Source organism: Syngnathus acus, chromosome 2 (assembly GCF_901709675.1).
Source record: "Syngnathus acus chromosome 2, fSynAcu1.2, whole genome shotgun sequence".
Classification (NCBI taxonomy): Eukaryota; Metazoa; Chordata; class Actinopteri; order Syngnathiformes; family Syngnathidae; genus Syngnathus; species Syngnathus acus.
Genome location: NC_051088.1, coordinates 16,071,461 through 16,095,223, shown reverse-complemented (window position 1 = coordinate 16,095,223; position 23,763 = coordinate 16,071,461). Strand labels below are relative to the sequence as shown.

At 42.0% G+C, this 23,763-nt stretch overlaps 1 protein-coding gene across 2 annotated transcripts in view; it reads right to left on the bottom strand.

Moving 5' to 3' along the window:
• cpne5a (copine Va) overlaps positions 1 to 23,763 on the bottom strand; it is a 60,075-nt gene that overhangs the window by 5,709 nt on the left and 30,603 nt on the right. For both annotated transcript variants that reach the window (XM_037275140.1, XM_037275141.1), the window contains 10 exons: positions 17,917 to 17,980; positions 11,937 to 12,040; positions 11,721 to 11,825; positions 9,564 to 9,605; positions 9,387 to 9,459; positions 7,811 to 7,864; positions 7,430 to 7,491; positions 3,331 to 3,377; positions 2,106 to 2,287; positions 108 to 235 (listed from right to left, as the gene is read on the bottom strand). In XM_037275140.1, the coding sequence (XP_037131035.1) occupies positions 108 to 235; positions 2,106 to 2,287; positions 3,331 to 3,377; positions 7,430 to 7,491; positions 7,811 to 7,864; positions 9,387 to 9,459; positions 9,564 to 9,605; positions 11,721 to 11,825; positions 11,937 to 12,040; positions 17,917 to 17,980 (861 nt within the window). The remainder of the gene's footprint in view (positions 1 to 107; positions 236 to 2,105; positions 2,288 to 3,330; positions 3,378 to 7,429; positions 7,492 to 7,810; positions 7,865 to 9,386; positions 9,460 to 9,563; positions 9,606 to 11,720; positions 11,826 to 11,936; positions 12,041 to 17,916; positions 17,981 to 23,763) is intronic.

The window sequence follows — 23,763 nt, the reverse complement described above, 5'->3', positions numbered from 1 at the left end:
AAGCTCATTTATCGTTCAAGTGTCAGTGTTAACTTATCAATGAATGCGTCTTCGTGTCAGACTGTTGAAAATGATTCTGAAAGGAAATACTACAAATGTGCTGTTACCTTGCCACATGATTGACAACAGGAGAAAAGTTGGTGGGTCCGTACAGCTGCACCGTCTTAAGGCTTTGATGGTATGCATCGAGAATCCCCTCCATGCCGTTGCAGTAGGGGTTTTCTATGTTGCCATTCTTGAAAAACAAAAATAGGAAATTAGCAGAATAGAATCAAAGGTGAGCAGAAACCATTAAAAATGGCAGCAGCAACAGCAAAGAAGGTTTGGAGCTGGTTGAGAAAGATTCTTGAACTATTTGGTTAGAGTTTAATATGACTTCACGGTGAACGAGTAGCTAGCCGAGCACTTGTGCCTTGCAATCAAGAGCTAAAATATTTTAATCTGAGCTGCGGCGCTTCTGTACTACACTTTGCTTCACCACCGTGCGGATCTGCAAATTTGGTTACAAAAAGCAGATTAGATTTTAGACTTGCAAAAAGTAGGCCTAATTCAAGGCGCAGGCGGTCAAATGTGATTTTGGTACATTTGATCAAGGCGAAAACATCCCGCAACGGTGCACAAAGGCGCAAATGCCCCAGTATGCCCAATTATTTTAGTGTAAACTCGAGCACAATATCAAAAGAAAGAAAACTCCACCCATGCGCAAAGTTGCACTGGAACAAAAACAGGGCCCCAGTTGTTTATTCGTCTCTACGTCTCCTGACGCTGACATGTCGGAGAAAACATGCAAACTTTACACATGAAGGCTGGAGGTCAGATTCAAACCCCAAACCTCTCCTCCCTGACCCTAATCACATTTGACGTAATTGTTTTTCTGTTTCATACGTAAAAATGTAACAAGCATACATAATTACGAATAAAATGTCTCTCTCAATTCAGCAGTGAAAGTTGATTTTTAAAAGCCACTCGCGGGAAGTGGCAATGCAAGAGGCTTCAACGATACGCTGCCATGAATCTTGATTTGTTGATTTGAATGAAAACACGGAGCGGTGGCGACGTCGACAGCCTCTCATTAGCGTCTACAATCAGCAGCCGGCTGAGGGACGAGACAAATTGATTTCGCAAACTGCTCACCTTGGCAGAAACTCATTTACACGAGAAAAGATACACAATACATTTATTTGGGATTGTGCTCACTTGCATGTATGCTGATGAGGGTTTGAGAAGGTAGAAAAGGTAAAACACTCATTAGGCTTCATTTCAGCCTGCAACGAAGAACAAACACTTTTTCCAGTTCTTCTCGAAAAGTTCCTGGTGGAATATTTTCTCTGCCATGCTTGTAGTGTTTGTGCGTGATAGTGTTACTGGTTCCATATTGGTTTTGCTTGATTGTCTTTAGCTTGAAAGGACACTCAATTGGCTTTTTAGGAACATTAAACCTAAACTTGGGATCTTGTGTTGTCGATGTGGTCTGTTTCTAATGTTTGACAAGAAGGAGCACTGAATCAAGATGGAGACTGTTAAGTTAGGTGATCACACTAGCTAGCATACAAGCTGCCAACTGTTTGGCTGCCATATGCATTTTTGTCCAAATACTTTTGTCCAGCATTTTGGATGTCATGTGTAGTTGGAGATGGAAGGCCAGTTGTCAACATTTTTTTTCATATTTGGACTGTTGTTTTTGGATGAAGTTTTGGATGTTTTTTTCAAAAAGAAATATATATTTTATGTTAAAAATGTTTCCTTCCGATATACAACAACACCAGGAACTTGTCTTCATGCGATCTGGGAGTGTTCATTAGTTCCCCCAGGAAGCTGTGAATTTACCGCTATTTTCAAAGCCCACCACAGAAATCAAAGCAGTTTGTGGGATAAATAGGGCGATCCAGAATATTGCATTTACATGTTGTCTTCATCGTGGCAGCAATTTTTAATGTGAACAGAACGTGTTAGTGATGTGACACGCACAAAACACCACGTCGAGTAACATGCACAAAAAACGTCAACGTCTTGAACTCAATTGAAACTTTTCAGCAAATGAAATGTGAAGCAGTATGACTGAAGAATGAATTGCGGTCACACTTTTAACAACTTTGATGACTCACCAGGGGGAACTCATGGGAGACCCTACCATCAGGGGGCAGCTTAGCACCAAATCCCAAAGCAGGGAACATCTTATCACTGTCATAGTCTTGGATGATCTCGCCCACTGCCTTCAGGGCCATGGCGTAGGCGTTCATCTGGTACGGGTTCATGTAGTGAAGAGAAGTCGACTGAGACGGATTGCCTGTCAAGTCCAGAGAATAGTCGTTGATGCGAACCATCAAAAAGCAAAAAGCGGGATCCGACTGACGACGGCTTTGGCATGCGTGGAGCGGAACCGAGTGTGCATGATGTGATTAGCAGAAAAGTCTTGACTTATAACAGTTCTAATATGACAGCTGAAGCACCAGAAAGATGACAAAATGCCTGTTTCCCTCTGTTTATGTTGAGAGTCGTTTTATACGTGTAGTGAATACATATACACAAAGCATTTATATTCCCCCACATTTTGTATGCGGCACATAAGAACAATAATCAGGTTTCATGTACTATACAACAAAGAAATAAAACCAGATAATCCACAATATTTTACAGTCGCAATGAAAAATTGTCAAATCAAGTAAGATTGCATTTTGGCCTTCAGTTTATTTGTTTTTAAACATTTCAACCTAGGTCAGCAGTAAATGTTTGTTGTACAAAATATCGATATCTCAAATATTACAGCTCTGGAAAAAGCTGCAGACTTTGTGTGGCTTTAAAAGTCGGCGCCTGGCCTGCTGTAAATGGCCCACCCCTTCCTATATGTTGATGTATGTGGCCCACATTGAAAAAAGTTTGGACACCACTGACTTAGACGTTGGAGTTTTTGGCAGCATACAATGATTGCCCACGGCTCGCCAATTGTAAGATTGCCATCTGGCAAGAAATTTTGTTTGAGAAGCTTTACGGTGGTCACATAAGGTGTGTGATCCTCAAATCAGGATCTGTTCTAGACTAACAGTGCAGGGAAAGTCTATCTGCAGGGCTGCAATGGAATTCAGCCTCAATAAAAAGCTGTAATCAGCGGATGCTTCCCAGAGCGATAAAACTTTACTGTACCGACTTCATGTCGTTCAAAGGCTTCATGCGGAAGATAATGAAACTCAAAAGCGAATGATTAAAACTGCAGTGTGGGCTTCTTTAAAATCAATTCTGTCTTCAAAGAAGACAACACAAATGGAAATTCATGTCCAAAACCATTCACGACAAAAACTGGTACAGCGATCATATGGAGTAAGAAACACTTACCATTGGAGGCCGTGAAATCGATGGCCACTGTGAAGTGAATTTGCGTCCTGAAAGACAGAAGCAGAAAGAGTTGTTGTTTCTATGGAAAAGGAAGGAACCTTACACTCTGTGCTTCCAGGTAGGACATCTTCCATCCAACCATCTGCCCTCCGTGCCCAGAAAAGCTCCAGGGAGATGTCAGGAAGGCATGAGCCATCTCAATTTCCCCCCAGGGGATGAAAAGCCAATCAGTGCCTGTGGATGGCTGCACTCTGAAATGAGCCTCCACCTTCCAGCAATTTCTATTTGCTCCTCTGTACCTGACCAGTACCCACTTTGTGACATTTCTAAGCCAAAGGAGACCATTAACCTGACCTCCCTTGAACATCTGCCTTGAATTTTTTTTTCTTTCAAGAATGTCCAATTAGACTTCTTAGCTTCTCTGATTATCCAAACCTTCAACCTGTTGACACTTGAGCGAATGAGTTGTGATTGAGGAGTCTGCATTAAAAGAGACCCATTGGAATACCCTTCAAATGGATTTTGTATATATACGTAGATTAGAGGTTGGATTGAAATGCTGGGGAATGAATTCAAATGGGCAAAATGCTGAATGTGTGACTGGGGGGAAAAAAAGATTTAAATGGAGTCAGTATGTTTGTCAAATTTCTCTACGTTAGTGACATCACTGCTCATGACTCAAAGTTGAAGGACTTTCTACAAGGGAGCAGAAACATGTGGCTCATTGTGATTGGTGTCACTTCCTTTTAAAATAGTGTGAAGGACAAAGGATGGCGAAAGAACGATCAGGCCTTCAGGGGATCAGCGTGTCCGCACGTGCACATACACAAACAAACACATGTGCGCTGTCTGTTTTGGCTTTCGCGACCGGCTCCTCTAATTTCCCTTCCGAGGTGCGTTGGGGATTAGTTGAGGAGCTGAGCCCGCAAATGATTTCACGATGGGAAAATCAATGCGGAACGATGTTGACTGATGCTGCAGGATTGTCTGGCTTTTGGCTCTTATTGCAAACCCTAATGGGCAGGCTGGGATTACTATTTTTATCCCTGCCTCCCAAGCTAGTCGTCTATAAAAGTCATGGAGAATCTTCCTTGACTGATGTGCACTGCAGACAAAGGCGCCATCGTCATTTTCTGCCACCTGATCATAAGTCCATGTATCCAATTGCTTCTCCCTGCAAATAACACTGTGTGGTTTCCTATCACCCTTTTAATGGTTTTACACAACAAGCCAAAGCAGTAGAAAGCAAAGTGACAAGATGGTGAGAATCTGGCACCCACGCATGCTTTGAATAGAACAATTAAGGTTTGCAAATCACTTTTAATTGTCAAGCTCATTTTTCCTTAAGTGGGCTCTGCATCACAGCCCAGAGTGTGTTGCCAGGTTTGCATCTGCTCCACAAAAAATTGCTTTATGGCCTTCCTTGACTGTTTGTGACTTCTTTGACGCCATTGACCAACTGCAGTAGTAGGTATATTTCTTACGATTTGAAATCCCATCTAATACAGCACCAATGCCATGCTGATTTTTCGCGTTCCGCTGAGGCAATGACAATATGGTGAGAGGCTCTGAAGTAAGAACGCCCTGCAGGCTCGGAAATGTGTTCCAAGTGGGGTAAGGTACCACAGCTATGTGCTTTAGTTTTGTTGGGAAAAACAAATATGGTTGGAACGATGCAACAGAGGAGAACATACTACAAAAGAGGCTTTTAGGAGAGCATTTCTATAATCATTATAAAGTTGAAATATAAATGACTGACCAGAGATTGTACATACTTTAAGTCTACATAGAGACAAACAATTATTCAAACTTGTAGATTCTAAGCTGTCGGTGAAGCTAGCATGCTAACATGTTGATGGAATGGTAGAAAAGTGATCCAGACCCAATAATAACTTTATCACACAAACCACAACACCATGGGCCCTATTTTCTGTTGTCAGCGCAGTTTAGTAACTGTGCACACATGGGTGGAGTTTTCTTTCTTTTGGTATTTTGGACATAATCGGGGGTTTGGAGATCGAAGTTATCTTTTCCAGGCCAATCCTGCAGTATCCCTCATTTGCATCACATTCAGGGCGGTTGGAACGAGATGTGCTGGGTTCTGCATGACATTGGCACATAAACTGCAAGCTCTTCCCTTGCCAATGATGTAGTTGGCTGTACATGTGACATTCAATTAAAGACTGCCTGACCAGACCCAAAAACAAAACAAAACCCCAAAACAAAACAATGAAGGCGAATTGAAAACACAATTCATGTAGGGCATTCCAAACAACTCAACTAATTTTTCTTGCAACTGTAGGCATCGACGCAATCTCGACTGGCCCACTTTTGGCACCCGATCCATGTTTGCCAGTCCCACAGGGGCAAATCCTTTTGTTTTTAATGAGAGTTGAAGAGACTTCTGGATCGCAGGGTTAAGGTTTAATTTCACAACGAGGGTATCGTGCAAAGTCCTTGGAGACGGCAGGAGTTATTAAAGGTTGCACACTTTCCCTAATTGGTTTGTGTTTGGCAGAAAATAAGAGGCGTAATTACGCAAAGTGCTGAGGGTTGAATGAATGAGACCTCAGCTTCATCTGGTCATGGACAAACATGAAGATCTGTTGTTTGCTTTCCCATGTAGACACTACATCTTTTCCATCATATGGAACCACTTCACGTCTCCTCGTCTTCATGCTCCTTTTTCTGACAAAAGTGTTGCTACTTCTCTGTTAATAATAATAATAATGCATCAGATTTACACAACGCTTCATAATGGATACATTATTCACGCACTTGCACATTCACTCTCCAGTGGCAGCCGTCTAACCACCCACTAAAGTGAGTGACACTGGAGGAAAGGCGGGTGAAGTGTCTTTCCCCAAGGACACAATGATACACGACTCGGACAGAGTGGGATTCAAACAGCTACTGGACAACCTGCTCTCACTCCTGAGCTAAATAAAAGGAAATACCACAGCAATAACTTGAATCTGAGAAAATGAATAACCAAAAATGAAATCCAGACATTACTTTTTAATTAACAGAATTATTTTAAAAACTAACTAACAAAACAGTCCTAAAAAAATGATAAAAATGACGGTATTCCGAGAAAAGGTAGAAAATAATTTCACCAATGTTTGTCGTCGAATTAGCATCACAAGTGTCTTCAAACTTGAAATCATTGTGCATGCATGAGTGTGTGTATGTGTGTATGTGTGAGAGAGCAAGCGGGGCAGAGCAATGAGACAGAACTGGGACATAATACTCTGAACAACCAGACAGCTGACAAGTAAAAGCAGGGCACTAAGAAACACGTCCATGTGCAACTGGTTGCCCGGCCTTAATTACAGCTTTCTCCATCTTTTATCATTTTCAGTGACATCGGAGCTGAGCTGCACTGAATCTAAAGGGAACCCCGATTTCACAGAGGGGGAGGGGTCATCCATCAAATTGAAGTACCTTGTTTTTGTAGCCTAAAACTGGACAGTACAGTGCATAAGAATATTTTAAGAACGTAGAAACTGTTTGCAAATTGTTGAGCTAACTTGGACTCGTCAACTCTTTCACATTAGCATTGGATTTTTACTACTTCGCTATTCTAGGACCAAATCAACTGAGACTGAGCTAGCAGGAACTTGAAATCACCCACTGCTATTTATGAAACACTCCACATCGCAAGCATATTTTTACTTCGACAGTCAGCAGCTTGCAGGGAGAGGTCATGCAGCATCAGCATCATCTAATATCACAAACAGACTGAAACCAAACATTCTAGTATTAATTAGTTAAAGCAATAAAACACTCTTTAAACACTTTTTAGGCAGGAGTTTTTACAGCATAATTTCTGTTAAAAACGAATAAATTCATCTGCGAACAAGTTGGAATGTCAACTAAATAATTTTATTAACATGAGCAAGAGGGGGGGGCTTCTTCTCCTACAGCATCGACCTGAATTAGTATGTAAGTCAATATGTGCCATAGACTCCGACTAAAATCCATTCATTTGTCCGTCCATCCATTTTCAACCAGTCAAATCTGCCTGAGCAGTAAACTGAAATGAATCACTCCAAATGACAAATCGCCCAGCCCTACTATGGCAATCTAGAGAACTCACCCTCCTTTAATGTAATCCAGGAACGTGTGCTCCGACTCCACGCTGAATGACATCAAGGACACCTGATGATGGGGAAAAACAAAATGAAAAGATCTTCAATTTTTGCTCATTAATGGGAGCGAAAGCCACTCATCTAAACAAACACATTAGCCAGTCACCTCTGAGCACAAAATGCCTCATCCATGCCCAATGAGGTGACTGACGCGTGACCAGAATGTTTTAATTTCATAATCACTGATGAATAGATCAATGACTACGGTGTTCATCAGCATACACACGAGACTCATTATCAACAACCTGCCAACTGTCTGCATTGTAAACTGTGACATCACGATTGAGTAGAATAAAAACAGAGCTGAACTTCCTGTGAAATGAACTCACCGTCCCGGAGTTGATGTATCGCTTTTTCTTGAGCTTCTTCTTGGCGTTCACCACCTAGTGTGGAGACGAGGCAGAAAAAAGGGATGATGATCACGTGAAAGATTCTTTTTATTCCGCCCTGGGTGATAAACAATAAAAACATCTTTGCCCCGTGTAGCATGCCTGAAAGGGTAATAGAGCGTACACCGAATCCAATAGCGGCGTGAGAATTAGATAGCATAGATCATGCTGCACAGCAACACCGACATTATTCAGAGGGTTGCAGGGCCACGTTGCTCCTGTGAATGCACAATTGAGGCATATGCAAATGGTGTGCCATCGCAGTGATAAGCAAGGCAAGCTGTTTCTGCCGCGCAGAAATCATTCCTTGACAAAGGAGTTTGTCTGTTCTTGGAGCAGAGTATAATACTTTGAAAAAGGCAGCCAGCTTCCATAAGGCTTCCAGCCAAAATGAGATACAGCCAGAAAAGTTGTTGGCAACTATTTCTACAATCCCAAATTGGATCACAACAATGACACTCCCATGCAGTACATGTGTGTCATATTCAGCTTGTGTGTGTTACACTCAAGCCAAATCTGCTCTAAGTCAACCGATCTTGTCACTCTAAATCACTCTCAACTTTTACAATCGCATTCTCCAATCAGCAAAACAATCACACTCAAAATTTGTATGCTATAACAACCACACACACACACTTGTCATCCAAACATTCATTTCGTGCCGTGTGGCATAATAATCACACTCTTGTGTCATTAAAACAATCACTCCGAGATTCCATTCATTCATCTTCCGAGCTTATCGTGAAGTGGCGCAAAACAATTACTCTTAAAGGTATTTGTGACACAACGGTCACATACTTGTCAATAATCACTCTACCAGCTATGTGAGGCATAATAATCCACGTCATTATCATTGTTGAAGGCAATCAGCTCTGTTACTCATTTGTATTCTCGCATTTCTGGTCCAGTCTGCGCCGTCCACTTAACCTCTTTCAAGGCAATTGGGACAGAAGCTACCCGATAGGCATCTCCAATAGCGTAGTTCAAATACGGATAACTCGGAAAGTCCTTTGTCACTAAACGTGGGATAACAACAATGTCATCTTAACTGGGCAAAGTAGGCAATATTTTTCTCCAAAAGGTCAAATCCACAGAAATCGAGGAGACGAATTTCTCCAGGCACAAACTGGATGTCCTTCCTCAGAATAAAATGTTGGATAATGAAAGCAACTCATCTTTGGACTGTGCTTCATTTAACCCTCTTGTTCCACAGTGGCTCATAGTGACACAATCAATTAGAATCAAAACCTCTTCTGAAGTTATTAAACATACCCTTAGTATTTTTATAAACATTCCCATGATTTGGGTTTTTTTCACTGCATGTATAACGTCCGTCAATTCCACAAAGATTTTTGCTAATCGCGGACCGGCCTGGTCCTTATCGTCTAATAACATTTGTTAATTTAAATAAACAACGCGTTTTAAAACCTCATCTGCGAATAAGCAGACCCATCTGTCTATTTCAAAATTCAAATGTGGCTCGTGGGGGACCAAAGTTGTGCGTGTGCTGACCCACCTCATACACGTTCACGTTCGGACCCCGACATAACTCTTTGTAGCTACTGGTGAATTCGCCAATGAAGTCGTGGCTTGGGAGAGAATGACAAAAAAAAAAAAAGGCATTCATTACAGTTCACGCTGATACAAGAATGTGTGTTTGTGTGTGTGTGTGTGTGTGTGCGGTTTGTCTGACCTTCCATCTCTGTCCCAGTCATATACTTCCACTTTGATTGTTCTGTAAAAAACAAATGAAAAACAACAGGATGAAGACATTTGTTATTGTCAAGGTGAGCGCGTGTAACACGAAACAAAATAAGCTGCCAAAAAGTGATTCATGGCAGGAAAAAAACCCAGCTCCCTTCTATCTGCTACTATATTAAGTATAAAAAAAAACATCTGAAACAATTTTCAAAGGATATAATGCACCATTTGTGTGATGATTCCAATACTCCAAACATACAATTTTGTGTTTGACCCGAGGCCCAAGTTTCTAGCAGTAATAGAAGTCACGGGAATCTTCTGTACTTGGCATGATGATTCAGCAGAAGATCTAAAGAGTGCTGCTCGTGCAATATTCAACTGTCAGCATTCCAATAGGATCATTTTGAGCCTGATGCCAGCCGAAGAGTTCAAACGCAAACTCTTTTTGTGTGATTTTTCTTTTTCTTTGGTTCCAGGTTAAAGCTTATAATTTGTATTCAGGGTATTCTAAGCGAATATAAATGAAGCAATTATGAAACGGATTTAAGCGTATAACAAAACAACTCCAGGAATAAGCTTTTCTTCAAAAGGAGACAAGTTTATCGTTTATATGTTGTTTGGTTTTGCTGGGATTTAAAAAGACGCTATTGAACGATGCAGTGTGTTCGGCGTGGCTCTAGTGTTGTCTTATTGCTGCTTGATAGCTTTTGTGTTTCAACTCTTCAGTTGAAGGAGATAAAAACAGGTGCCTAATGCAAGTAGGTTTGAATTTATGGGAACGATCACAATCCTGACTAAAGCGACCAGATTTTATGAAAGCACAGTGGTACTTTGAGTTGTTGAAGTTACGACCTGTTGCTTAGTTGATTTTATTTTTGTTTTGTGGTCAACGCTTCAGATAGCCACCACTTGAGTGGATTAAAAAAAAAATATATATTACCTAAATTCCCTTGCTTAACTTCCCATGGAAATTTCCATAAACCTTTCTGGGGATTTTCCATCCCTTTGCAACCTGAAACTCGCTGTAAGCTGAGGTGGTTGAGGGAAAAGCCAAAGATAGAAAACCTCCTCATGGGAGAGAGCATATATTTTACAAGTTTTCCAAATTAATTGGGCCGGGGGGCTCGAAGGCGACTGAGCAAGCCGGGGGGGGATTCACTTGGAATGAGCAAAGACTTTGCCTCTCTTTGAACGGCTTTCATGAAAAATTGCTGCTGCTGCTGCTGCTGCTGCCAATTCCGTCTCAGCGGGTCCAAAAGGAGGCAACGTCACGGAAGCTGCCCATTTTTGCCCGTCGGGGTGGGCAAAGCACCCTTTGCCTTGCTCTCTAATCTGGACCACCAAAAATTTACAAGCATGAAGTAGCCCATTCAATCATGTTAATATCCAAGACTTGGCATCTAAAAATACAGCAGCTTCTAACAAAAAAATCGTGTAAAATTTCTTTCATATAATGTAGAGAACAAGCAAAAAAAAAACCTCATACATATTAATGTGAGAAAAGGAGGCAAGGTTCTAAATGACAGTGGCTACTTTGGCTCGCCCAAATCCTCAAAGGTGTCTTCGAGGGCTCTCCTCCATCTGTCTGACCCAATTACCTTGCAGGTGACCAGAGATGGACGGCAATAGAGCAAAAACACGTCTTCGGTGACACCCAGCGTGCCAAAGGGGCCAAACTTTGACCACATCAACACATCATCCGACACACACACATGCAGCCCCCCCCCCCCCCCCACACACATACATAAACCTTTCTGAAGCTGCGAGATGTACAGCAACTTCACTTTTCTTCATTACTTTCTGATTGCGCTGATTCACGCGCCCCCCCGCCTCAAAATAATAATAAACCGAGCCACAAAAAAGGAGCAACCGCAATCTGTTTACAACTCGTGACATCCCTTGTGGGTCATTCACTTACCCTGGATTTTACACTCCATGCTTTAAGTGACATTTTCAATTCTTTTGCTGGCTCCATTGCAATATTTGTCACGGGAGGGGATGGGGTGCATGGAATTAGATATCTTCAGACTGACATCAGGACTCTTTCAAATATGACGAAAGATGATAAGAATTTGATACCTACCAATTTGACTGCAATGCACTGCCGGTGAAGAGCAGCCGTAGCATATAAATGATGATGTGGGCCTACCTGTGGTAATCTCCGTTGCAGAGCGCCCGCACGGGGATGGAGAAGGGCTGCCACACAGGGTTCAGCGTGTTCTTCACCACCTCTGTCTTGTGGCAGATGGTGAACCTGAAAATGAAAGATCCAAACAGATTTGAAGCGCACATCAAAGTTTTTCAAGTCCGCGCCACCTTTGATTTAGCTTTAAAAGACTATTGACAACGCAAGAGACAAACTTACGTGCCATCCTCGTTACTCCTGTAGAAGACCATGAAAGGGTCCGACTTGCCGAAGAAGTCCTTCTTGTCCAGCTTGTTGGCGCAAAACTGCATTGTGGTGTAGTCCTTTAGAGGGTGAAAAAAGGTTGTGGAATTTGCAAGTCCAAAAACATACTTGCATGTTAGCTAGGTACCTTAATTCATTATTCAGAAGTGTGAGTTTGAATGTAAATGCTTGTTTGTTTATAAGTACTCGGTCATTGATTAGCGGCCAGAATTATTGTTTGTGTAGAAAATGGGCCAATGTATTGCTTTTTCATTATTGGCCTGTTATTCAGGGTGCTGGGCTTTATATTGTGGCCACAATATAAATGCTAATTTGTGGCCCAAATGTGTCGCAGCCTGGTATTGCCAGAGGACTGACTTATTTACAAGACTGTTTCGATACTCGTCCGAGCAAAAATCTTCAACGTATGTCTGAGGATTGAAATTGCATTGCCCACCCAGACAGCCTCCACATTTCCCGCCTCCTTTTTCTACCAAGAATCTCCTCAGCCCCCTGCCATGAGTTCTTCCTTAGCACGTTTGCTTGTCCCTGGGGCTGATTCTTGAAGTATGGAGCAAGAGACTAGATCTGAACTTTTGCGCATGGAGGAGGCTCCTTCGTACACGATGCGTGCACAGGGAATATGTGAGTGCAGCTAAGAATACACTAGAAAGGCTAGAATTACCATAATTACACTCATTTGTGCACCATTTCATTGTAGGCCGCCATTAGAAGGACAATGAACATGGCCTTAAAACCGCTCTTGCAATCAGATGGTGGTCAGGCTCTTCGCTATGGTTTACTAATGACACTGTGCAGTGGGAAAGTAAAAGACATTATATGAGAAAGCCCTGATGTCTACAGTAGTTGTACACTGCTCCCTTGTGGACCGTTTTTGATGGGTTATGACAGAAAGACCAAATAAGGCAAGAGAAAACATTGACAAAACATGATCCGTAACTTGTACACTCCAATTTGGAAAAAGCAAAAGAGAGCTGGAAGTTAAAAAAAAGTGTTTGCACAAGTGTGCACACCCTGTTGTATCAGAAGAATTTGCCAATAGCGCACGCAACTCATGTTAACTGAAAATGAATTCAACTGTTCTGGTAGGTATTTCCTGATATTTCTTCTAGTAGAGGCCTGAAAATTTTGGGCAAGCATAGACCCCGGTTTGCGTGCCACTGGTGGAGTCTTTACAACCCTCCAATACACAGAAAAAGTGTTTTATCTTGAAAAGGCAGACGGATCCACCATTTTGCCTGACCAAGATGAAAAGGATGAGTTGAGAAAAAAAAAGAAAATACGATGACCATATTAGAGAGTGCTGATTTCATAGCATCTATTAAAATACCCCCCCATTGTCAATGTTGTTCCCAATCAAACATTTTATGTTTCTAATCATCACGGCAGGGATGTTGAAAACAGTGAAGTGCTGATTAAAATACTCAGTGGCGGCAAAACGAAACAGCCTCTCTCATGTCGTTTTTGTTGTTTTCCCATTCCAGTCATTGCCAGCTCTTTTGTAAAATTGGCGAGTCCACAATGGTCTTTTCCTTCTGCATTTGGTGACATGGTGAAGTCACAGAGCCATTCGCACAAATTTATAGCCTCCACTGTGGCTTTTTAGGGCTTTTTTTTTCCTTCAACAGAATACCGCACATTCTGTAATTGTCCTGTTCAGTAGCCTCCACGCTTTCACATTTAGTTGACAAATATCATTTAAAGGAGATGTTAGTGACTTCATGTTTGGGTACAATTAGACATTTATAAAAAACAAGGTACCACAAAGATCCCTTTTAAACAGCTTTGTGGTTCCGGTTAGACTGTGGTGTGTGCTTATACAATTTGTTTTAGGTATCCTTTAGTCACATTCAAAGAATGAATGTGTGAGGGTTAAAGCTAGCCAGACTACAACACTACAACTTCAATACAAGTCATCATTTGAAGACCCAGTAAATGCCTGTAAATTCCTTGGGCTGTTTTCAAACACAGTGCATTAACGTCGTTAGCTAATACTTGCTTGATGTGATCAAAAGGTTGGGGCTTTTTTGCATTGACTTTCCAGCTAGACATAAAATGAATATTCTTCGAAATGCTAAATTAACTTTTGCGTGAGCACGTACTCTGTTTAAAATGAATGGGGTACACTTTAGTAAAAAAAGAAAAAGAAAGTAAAAAACAATATATTGATTTAAAGTAAAGAAAAAAAATTGGCACTGACTTTCCAGCTAGACAAAAAGTAAATATGCAGGGCGGAGTAAGTTTCCATTCAAAAAAAGATTTAAAAATCAAGTAAATGAAAAAATATATTGGATACACATTATTTTTAATGTGTAAGGAAATTGGATAACAGCCAGCACAAGGGCGGAGTTTTAAAGTGAAACCAATTTAAGATAAAAATCAAAAAGCTCATATACAGCACAGCACGCTCTGAACGAGTGGGAATAAAAAGATCCCTTTGTGCCTTTACTGCTGTGTGTCATTGTGCTTTTTCTCATTTGCATCCGCCAGAGTGTTGGGGCGGATGTTAGATGGAGTGTGTGTTAATAGTGAGCACTAAAATTGGAAATATTAGCATAGAGCCAAGTCAATTACCCATCGAGTCGCTGCCTCAGGTAGACATTCTGGAAAATGTGGCTAAGTGGCTGAATTAACTCACCCAGGAGAGTGAAAATGAATTTACCAGTGATTTCGTCAGTGATTAAATCACTGTCACTGGGTTGAATCATCCAGCACGGGCTTTCCTAAACGCTCCCGGAATCCAAGCACACTCACTTCAATAACCAGACAGAGTTGGCACACCCTTGGTCACTCACACACACACACCTTAAAATGACTAAAAAATCTATTTAAAGACACGTCTCGTCCCCCAAAATGTTTTCCAGTGAGTAATCCATTCATCCATTACTTCAAACTCATCTATGCTATACTTAATACTTGAGGATGCCATCTGCTCTGCCCTCCACTCGGCCCTCACCCACCTGGAGGGGAAGGACTCGTATGTGAGGTTGCTGTTTGTGGACTTCAGTTCTGCCTTCAACACCATTGTGCCGCAGCGTCTCATCAGCAAACTTGACAAGCTGGGCCTCAGTACCGGCCTCTGCAACTGGCTACTGGACTTCCTCTGTCAGAGGCCACAGGTGGTACGTGTTGGCGACAAGATCTCCGCCAGCATCACGCTGAGCACAGGGGCCCCCCAAGGCTGCGTGCTCAGTCCGCTGCTCTTCACCCTCCTGACGCATGACTGCGCTGCCACCTGCAGCGGCAACCGCATAGTGAAGTTTGCTGACGACACGACTCTGGTGGGTCTCATCACCAAGGGAGACGAGACTCAATACAGGCTGGAGGTTGACCTTCTGACCGCGTGGTGCAGGGACAACAACCTCCTGCTGAACGTCGACAAGACCAAGGAGATTGTCGTTGACTTCCGGAAGGGTCACGCCCAACACCTGCCGCTGACCATCGACGGTGCTGTGGTGGAGAGAGTGAGCAGCGCCAGGTTCCTGGGGGTGCACATCAGTGAGGATCTCTCCTGGTCCACCAACACCGCGTCGCTGGCGAAGAAGGCCCAGCGCCGCCTGTACTTCCTTCGGAAACTCAGGCGAGCGGGGACTCCTCCGGCCGTCATGACTACTTTTTACCGCGGCACCATTGAGAGCGTCCTCTCCAGCTGTATTGCTGTCTGGGGTGGCAGCTGCACTGACCAAGACTTGAAGGCCCTGCAGCGCATTGTGAAAACGGCTAGTAAGACTATTGGTGCTTCTCTCCCCTCCTTGAAGGACATTTACACCTCCCATCTCACCCGCAAGGCGACCAAGATTGTGAGTGATGTGAGTCACCCCGCTAACTCTTTGTTTGAACTTCTGCCCTCTGGGAGGCGGTACAGGAGCCTGCGCTCCCGCACCACCAGACTTTCCAACAGCTTCGTACTCCAGGCTGTTAGGATCCTGAACACGCTCCCCCTTTCAGCGTAGCGTCCTGTTCTTGCTGTATGCTCACTGGCTCGGTTTTGCCCCTCATATTCAATGGGTTATTGGTCTGTTTTTATTCATCGCTCATTTTATTTTATTTATTATTTATTATTTATGGTTTGTGCCTTCTTGTTTTTGTTTTGTGTCGCCTACTTGTATGTCTCGTCACCGTGGGATGGAGGAAACGGAATTTCGGTTTCTTTGTGTGTCTTGACATATGAAGGGATTGACAATAAAGCTGACTTTGACTTTGACTTTGACTTTGACTTAAAAATAAATGGCTTAAAGATGATTTCATTTAAAATTTGTATTGTGTTTTAAATAGTCATCTATTAAATTGCACTTCCATAAAAATATAGAGAAATAACAAATACATTGAATATAAAGAATTAAACTGTTTGTGCATCAGCCTTTGTCACTGGGGGCAAGATAAAGTATGCACTGCAATATTGCTCCACCATTTGTGTTCAAATATATCGAAGGTAATTATTAGCCTGACCATAGCATTTTCATTACGAGTTATCTTTAAGCTACTGCAGGCATTGCTAAGCAAAACGGTTTGGTTGTTTGATACACACAATTTGTAATTGCTTTATGTTTAGTTCGACAGTAAATTTTATCTGGAAGCCCATGCAACATTCATATCTCAAGTTTGCACCCGCAAGTCACAGCAAAACAAATTGCCTAAACGGCGGCTCGTATTTAGAAGAATATGTAACTTGGGTCACTTGTAACTCAAGGTTCCACTGTAGCCCCCAAAAATAAACACTAGTAGGATAGGTTCCACAGGGGAGGAAAAACAAAAAACGGAAATAGATGAAATCCTAAATAATAAAGCACAAACGGGCAGGACCACTATAAATCTAAAAAGTTCCATCCAAACTGCAGTCCAAAGTAAATGTCAGTAACTAAAGTCAGGAAACAAAAGACTATTTTATGGCCATTGTGCTTTGTTGACAAAATAAACAATGTGGTCGAGTGCTTGTGAAGCTCAAATTAAAAAGGAAAACATCAGTGAATAGGAGGAAAAGCTTGTTAAACAACACCTGCTTCTCTCTCTTTGTGTCGAACAGCAAGTAAGCAAATATCGAACCTTTTGATGCTTCCTTGCTTACGTATCATTAAATATGCATGGAGGAAATGCACGAGGCTGCACCGACAACTTTATAGCAAGAGGGAAACGAGTTATGAACGTAAAGGCATCCCTCGGCTTCACTGGCAGAACTTAATAGGATTGTTTACCATCCTTCTTGAGCCAATAGTGATCATTAACACATAGCCTGGAATCAAGGCACAACATAGCGGGAGTGCATATGTATGTATGTATGCTTATATGGTTGTATGTATGGTTATATGGTTTGATGGTTGTATGTATGGTTGTATGTATGTAAATCTATAATTTAAGCCACTAGTGTGCAATAAAAGAAGCACAATAAAACAAAATGAAGCAAAACGGTGTGACCATTTGCATATAGTCACAGCCAATCTTGTCAAAGCACAGTGGTACACACGCATCGGATGCCAAGTGGGTAAACGAGCTGACTGCCTAACATTAAATCCAGCCTAACATTTACGACTCTCACTGCAATATGCAAGAATTTATTATCCACTCTGAGAAACAGACCACAGGCACACAATGCTCCATAAAATCAAAGACCCAATCAGTTCATCTGGCGTTATGCAGAAACAAGCCATTCCTCTTTAAGGCCATGTGTTGATTTTTGCCAATGCTCGCGACGGCATATCTGTTTAAACTTCTGCACCTTCATGTTTATTGAGCGGCAGAGTGTTATGTTTTGTGCTGGCATTTCCTCATTTTCAGGTCATGTGGGAAGACCATCTGTGTTTTTATGCAGTACGATAACTTTTGAATGCAATTTTTCTCCTGCAGTTCACAACTGTGAGCCAGTCGTGCGAGCAACTTATCAAGTGTGCAGGCCGATGCATAATATATCCCCTTGTGATGTTGTAAGCGGGAAACTTACTCTGCAGTTGCCCAACTCCTCAGCAGACAATATAATGGTCCCGCATTTCTTCCCGGGTATACCACTGCAGAGAGAAAGACAGGAAAAACACAAATGATTAGAATCACCAGGGCACGTCACAACTGACGGATGCTTTGGACTGAAGAAAACAACAGCGGCTAGCAGCGTGACACATTTGTTATGTAAAACTGCACCGACGACACACCGGAGAAATTGTGTGACAACTCTAATGAGCGCATGATTTGGTTTCTCCGCTGTGGCTGCATCGACTTCGACTTGCATCTTTTTTTTCTCTTCATCTTGACGCAATGTGGTGGAAAACTGGTGAAACACATGAGCACATGTGATCCGCCTGGAAAAAATCCCATCAGAGCATGAACACTTATTAGAACAGCAGAGCGGCTACGGTGGTTTAGCAATCCTATTATGTGAGCACCATATTAGAAGATCAATTGCTCCGTTGATTATTCCTATTTTGCTCTTTTTCCAAGCGGGATGTTGATGAGCTTTTCGTTCAGTTCTCACATCCTTGACATAAAATATTCAACATGTTCTCACTGCTTGTCTTCATTGACGTAAGGTTACAGGTAGAACCAGCACTGGTTGCCAGACCAGCAATTGGACTAACATACTGTAGAGCCAGGGGGGGGAAATCCTCAATTTGCATATTTCTGACATTTTAAATCTAAATAACTTTAGTCAATCAAAAGAGCATCACCACTGATCTCAAAAGATGCATTAGAATTCTAATTAGAATGGAACAAATTCAGAAAACGTTATTGAGGAAAATATCTACTAGTATATTAATTGCTATAATTAATATTCACTGGCCAAACATTGAGCTGAGCTTATCGTTATTCTTCTGGCAAATTCATTTGGGAGCTTTAACATGGCCAAATTATATCTGCGAGATTGAGTTGGTTTCCAACCAGACACCTCACCACACAAAACAGAGTGAACATGAAATTTTGGCAAATGGCAAAAAGTAACATTGCGAGGAGTTGGCAGTTGTCATTTGACACATTTGACATATGTCATGATCCTGTGTCTTTGACATTGTAAGGAAGGGCTAAGCAGCTCTTATTACAAATCCTACACGCGCCCCTGCAACGCCTGATCTTTTAACGAGGTGAGAATATGAATGAAGCGTCGAGGGCTGGCGCTCTCTCGTTGCTTCTTCAAATTCCGCGGAGACCCTTTTCAAGGTGAATTAAGCGTCCTTGAATTATTGATGTTTCTGGACGAGTCGCCGTTTGATGGAAACCTCCGAGGAGCCAGTAAACGTTTCATAGCTGAGGCCAAGCCATAGTGGTCGAGTCATCACTGCAGTCATTTTAAAATGTGTTGGCCTCAAAAGAATCTTTTTAATCAGCTGCATGTTATTGAGTGCTAAAAGGGGAGATGAGTGACTTTTTAATATCTTGTATAAAAATAGCCCATCCAAATTTGAAATTAAATGACTCAGTCCATCTCCACTTATCTGCATATTTCTGAAGGTTGGCCAAACAATTAACAATTTATGCAACCAAACAGTGAGTTTCTCAGGCGCTGACTTTGCAGTTAGGCTGGTTGAAGTTCCAGAATGGCAGAACAGTTATCATGTCAAAGCCAAAACATAACCAGCGTTTCAGTGCTATCACAGGTGTGTGTGTGTGAGCTATTTTTGTGGGGTTCGCAGTTTTGTGTTAGGTAACAGCGTTAGCTTCCGAAATGCAGCACAAACTTTGTGCTGACATGGCGGGGTTATAACAGGGTGTGTGCCCATTTGCACATTCTGGGCTCTGCTGCGCTGAGTAGATGCCACTGCCGAAGGGGATGGCCAAACACCCACGGTGAAATCGAGTACCATCTTTGTCAATCTAATAAAAACCTGGCTTGCTATTGCCCAGCAAAATATGTTTCTAATTGTTTATCCTTGATGAATGCGTGTGAGAGAATGTACTGCTGAATGTGAAGTGCGACCGGTACACTTCCTAATGACGAATTTGCTCAAAATACATTGAATTATGTTGTTTTTAATTAAATTCATCTCTGACAATTTAAGACTAATCATGACTAATCACAATCTTCCAAGGAAACCATAATGTCTCATTCATAGTGAGCTATTTTTAGAACAGGCCAGCGGCATGTGGGTGCCACCTGGTTCCTGTGGGGAAACAAGTTGGTGACCCATGATCTGAAATCTCTGCCGCCTCCCTGATGTTCACAACCTCATAGTGCAATACCAAAACCTTCTGGATCTCCACTAAAACATGGAGTAGAATATCGACCCGCCGATCCGTAGAACCTTCGTGTTCACCACTAGGCAGTAGACAACGAGAATCTATTGGATCATCACAAGAACACCTCGCCTAGAACCTGCTGATGATCATTCTAAACACCTACAAATGTTGAGAATGCTTTGAAATTGTAATAAATGTGGCAAACAATACAGTCACTGTCAATTTGTCTCCCAACGTTTTTTTTTTTTTCTATATCGACTGGTGATTGGAATGCTCCTTGCATCACTTTGATGATGAAACAATGTGAAACGTGCAGCTTCCCGCGCTAACCTGCTTTACAGACACGGCCTGCTGTAGGTAATGCGAGCCAACAGCTTGCGAATCTGCAGCGGCTCACCCTGCAAATGAGCTCAGTGGTGCTTTATGATACAGTCTTGTGTGCTTTGCTGTTCTTCATCAGCTCTTGTGCCCTGAGAATGAAGCACCTTGGAAATATTTGGCAGAGGTTCTGGGTAATATTTCCGTTCCCTGACACACATGCATCTGAGCCAGGATAATTTTGTTGCCCATTCAAAAATATTTTTTGACATGGGGGGCATTCAGGGCCTTTGCCCCACCCCTTTGCGCGCCACTGGCAGAAAAGACGACAGCATACTATAAATGGTGCTGGAGCAGAGGAATAATGAAGAAAAACAAGAGGAAATTAAGATAACGCAGACGTGTAATTGAGGCGGACAGCATTCTTCAAGTGGAGATGCTGTATTTTATATAAAAGCACTTTTTGAACTCTACGCTGACTCGAGCAAATTTGTTTTTGCTTCTGCCACGTAGACGCAGCTTCTCGTGCACTGAATTTGAAGGAACCGAGGGGAGTCGCTTCGACAAACAAGCCGCGGTAACGCCCATTTCCACCTGCTCACCTCTATGAACACACCCAATCCCACCTCCCAATAAGAAAACGGGACTACTTTTTCCACTCCTCCTGTGCTGGGCATGAACATGGGGCCTTAAAATCTATTCTTTGACTCACAGGAAGACTGTGTAAAGATTTTTGGACTGGTATGAAGTGGTCCAGTTTTCTGGTACTCGTAATAACTCGAGCAGAAGTCGAGAGCCAAGGGTGACAAACTCATTTTTGTCGAGGGCCGCATCGTTGTCATAGTTTTCTTCGGAGGGCCATTATGACCGTCAACACCTTTTATTATATACAGTATAGGCTACAAAAATGAACAGAATTATGAATAATTACTTTTGAAATCAGAAACTACAATAAAAAAAAAATCCAATATTTAAAAAGATGAATGGTAATTGCTAGAAATACCTCTAATTTTCAAAAGTGAAAACAATTTCGAATTTTAGCATTGACACATGAAGTTGATGCACAATTTGTCTTCGCGGGCCACATAAAATAATGTGGCTGGCCGTTTCTGGCCCCCGGGCCTCGAGTTTGACATCAATGTTCCAGACTCTAATTTATATGCAGCCCTCACAGCTTTTAGATGAGTTATAAAATTTTGATCTTCATAATTTACTTTATTTTCTCTCGCTCTGTCGCTGTCTCTCTCTCTCCAAATTGTTTGTCGGGGTATGATTATACTCGGAGAGGAGGAAGGAAGTAATTGTTGATGCTGCTCACACGAGGTCATTAATATGAGGGATGCTCTTGATATTTAACAACGCTGCAACGTGTCACACCAGAGGAAAGGGGAGGTGCTGTCTGCTCAACAGTCCGAGTGTGAGCACGCAAGAAGATGATTTTTTTTTCTCTCTCTCTCCATATAGCGGCTGGTGCACGGTGCGGTCTTCATGTTTGCAGCCGTATGCTCGGAAGAAACATTAAGACACATAAATAATTCAATCATGTATAAATTATACTAATATTTAAGATTACATTGAGTTTCATTGGTCTGGTATAAACCTGCTGTTTTGTTGCAGGTCAAATTATAACCCATTTGACATTATTTACATTATCGCTTGCTTGTCCTTGATTTCTTCTAGTAGTGGAAGCAGAGCCCAGAGTGTGTGGCAAACAAATGAGTCCCCAAGCCAGTGCCATAAACACTCTGCTCATCTCCAACTGCAGGGAAGGAACCATTGAACTAGAGCAGCATTTCTGACACTTAAAGATCAGCTTGAGAAAAATGGTGAGCTGTGATTGGTTGTGACCTGAGACCTGGCAACTGCAATGTCATTTTCAGCAAAATGGCCGCCCACTGAGATGGATCAAAATAGGTGGATGATAGGGTTGACAACTTAAATCTCCATCCGTTTCATTTTTCATATTCCACAAACACTGCATTAATCAGAACACTGTTTCAACAAATTGGGCTGCACAGAACATATTATTACAAACAAAACTTTGGGGTTGATTTCCCCTTTAATTTCACACTTGATAGGTGGGCATGGACTCCAGAATGACAACTTTTTTTTATTTGTATACAAACATTAAAAAGTCAAATGTGTCGGCACTAAACAAAAAATAATTGCGTCGCTTGAAGCATGCAGCATAAATCCAGCCAAAAAGCTAAGCCATTGGAAAGTTGCCACTTAACAGAATAATTTCATTGCAAAGGAAATCGCACTGAATCAACATTGGCCTGAATGAGCATATGTGCCCGGTGACAGAGGTGAGTCAGGGAGCAGCCGTAATCTGGCCCAATGCCACCGTGAATGCTTAGAACCACATCTCACCTCAAAAGAAGACCACAAGGTTTCCAAAAGGCACGAAAGGGGGATTATACAACTAATCCTCTTAATCGTCACACATCGATAAGCATCCATAATCCGTCAACTCAGCAGGGTTTTTAAAAAGTGCTAATTCAAACGACACCAAAACACAAAATGTTCTTCAGTGAGAAGAGTTGCCTCTATTTAACTCAAGCACTACGTATTGTTGATTGGTCAACAACACAATGCCATGTCTCCAAAACGTGGCCTGGCCAATCACAGTGCAGCAGAGAACAACAAACCCAGATGTCAAAGTAACATCCGTTCATCCAGATAGGTTTCATAGAAATATTTGTTTTCAGTTGAAAAGCAGTGTGGAGGTCCATTGAGTAGTTCATCCAATTTCAATGGCACATTTCTGGAGAGATCTGATGACACTTAAGATGTACCACAAAAGAGGAAGTGGCAAACAGCACAAAGATGCATCCTTGCATCACTGAACAGTGAACAAAGGCTTTTGTACATGTGTAACAGAGGCAATGAAGAACTTACTGTGCTGATATCCACTAAAGGTTCAAAGTGATTTCTTTTGAATAATTCATGTGGTCATTATGGGGTGTTGTGTGTAGAACTTTACATAAGAAAATGTGAAAAATACTTTTCAGTTTCATTGTCTAGCTGTTCTTTCCATTTTGTTGAGCCAGGGTAATTTTCTTGACATTATATCATTTCATTTGCCTGCAGCAAGAGCAGAACATCCCACTTTCAAGAGCAATGCTCCCTTCTTTTTGTTGTTACACAACTTCTGTATTTACAGATGTCTTCTGGCCTTTATCTCCATTTTAGTTTCAGGCCACTGCTGAATAATGGCATTCATATCACAGGGTTGCCTTGACCTCCCCACGGTGCTTAAAGTAGACCGTAGGTACAATCTGCACTTCATTTTCTTTCGATGAAT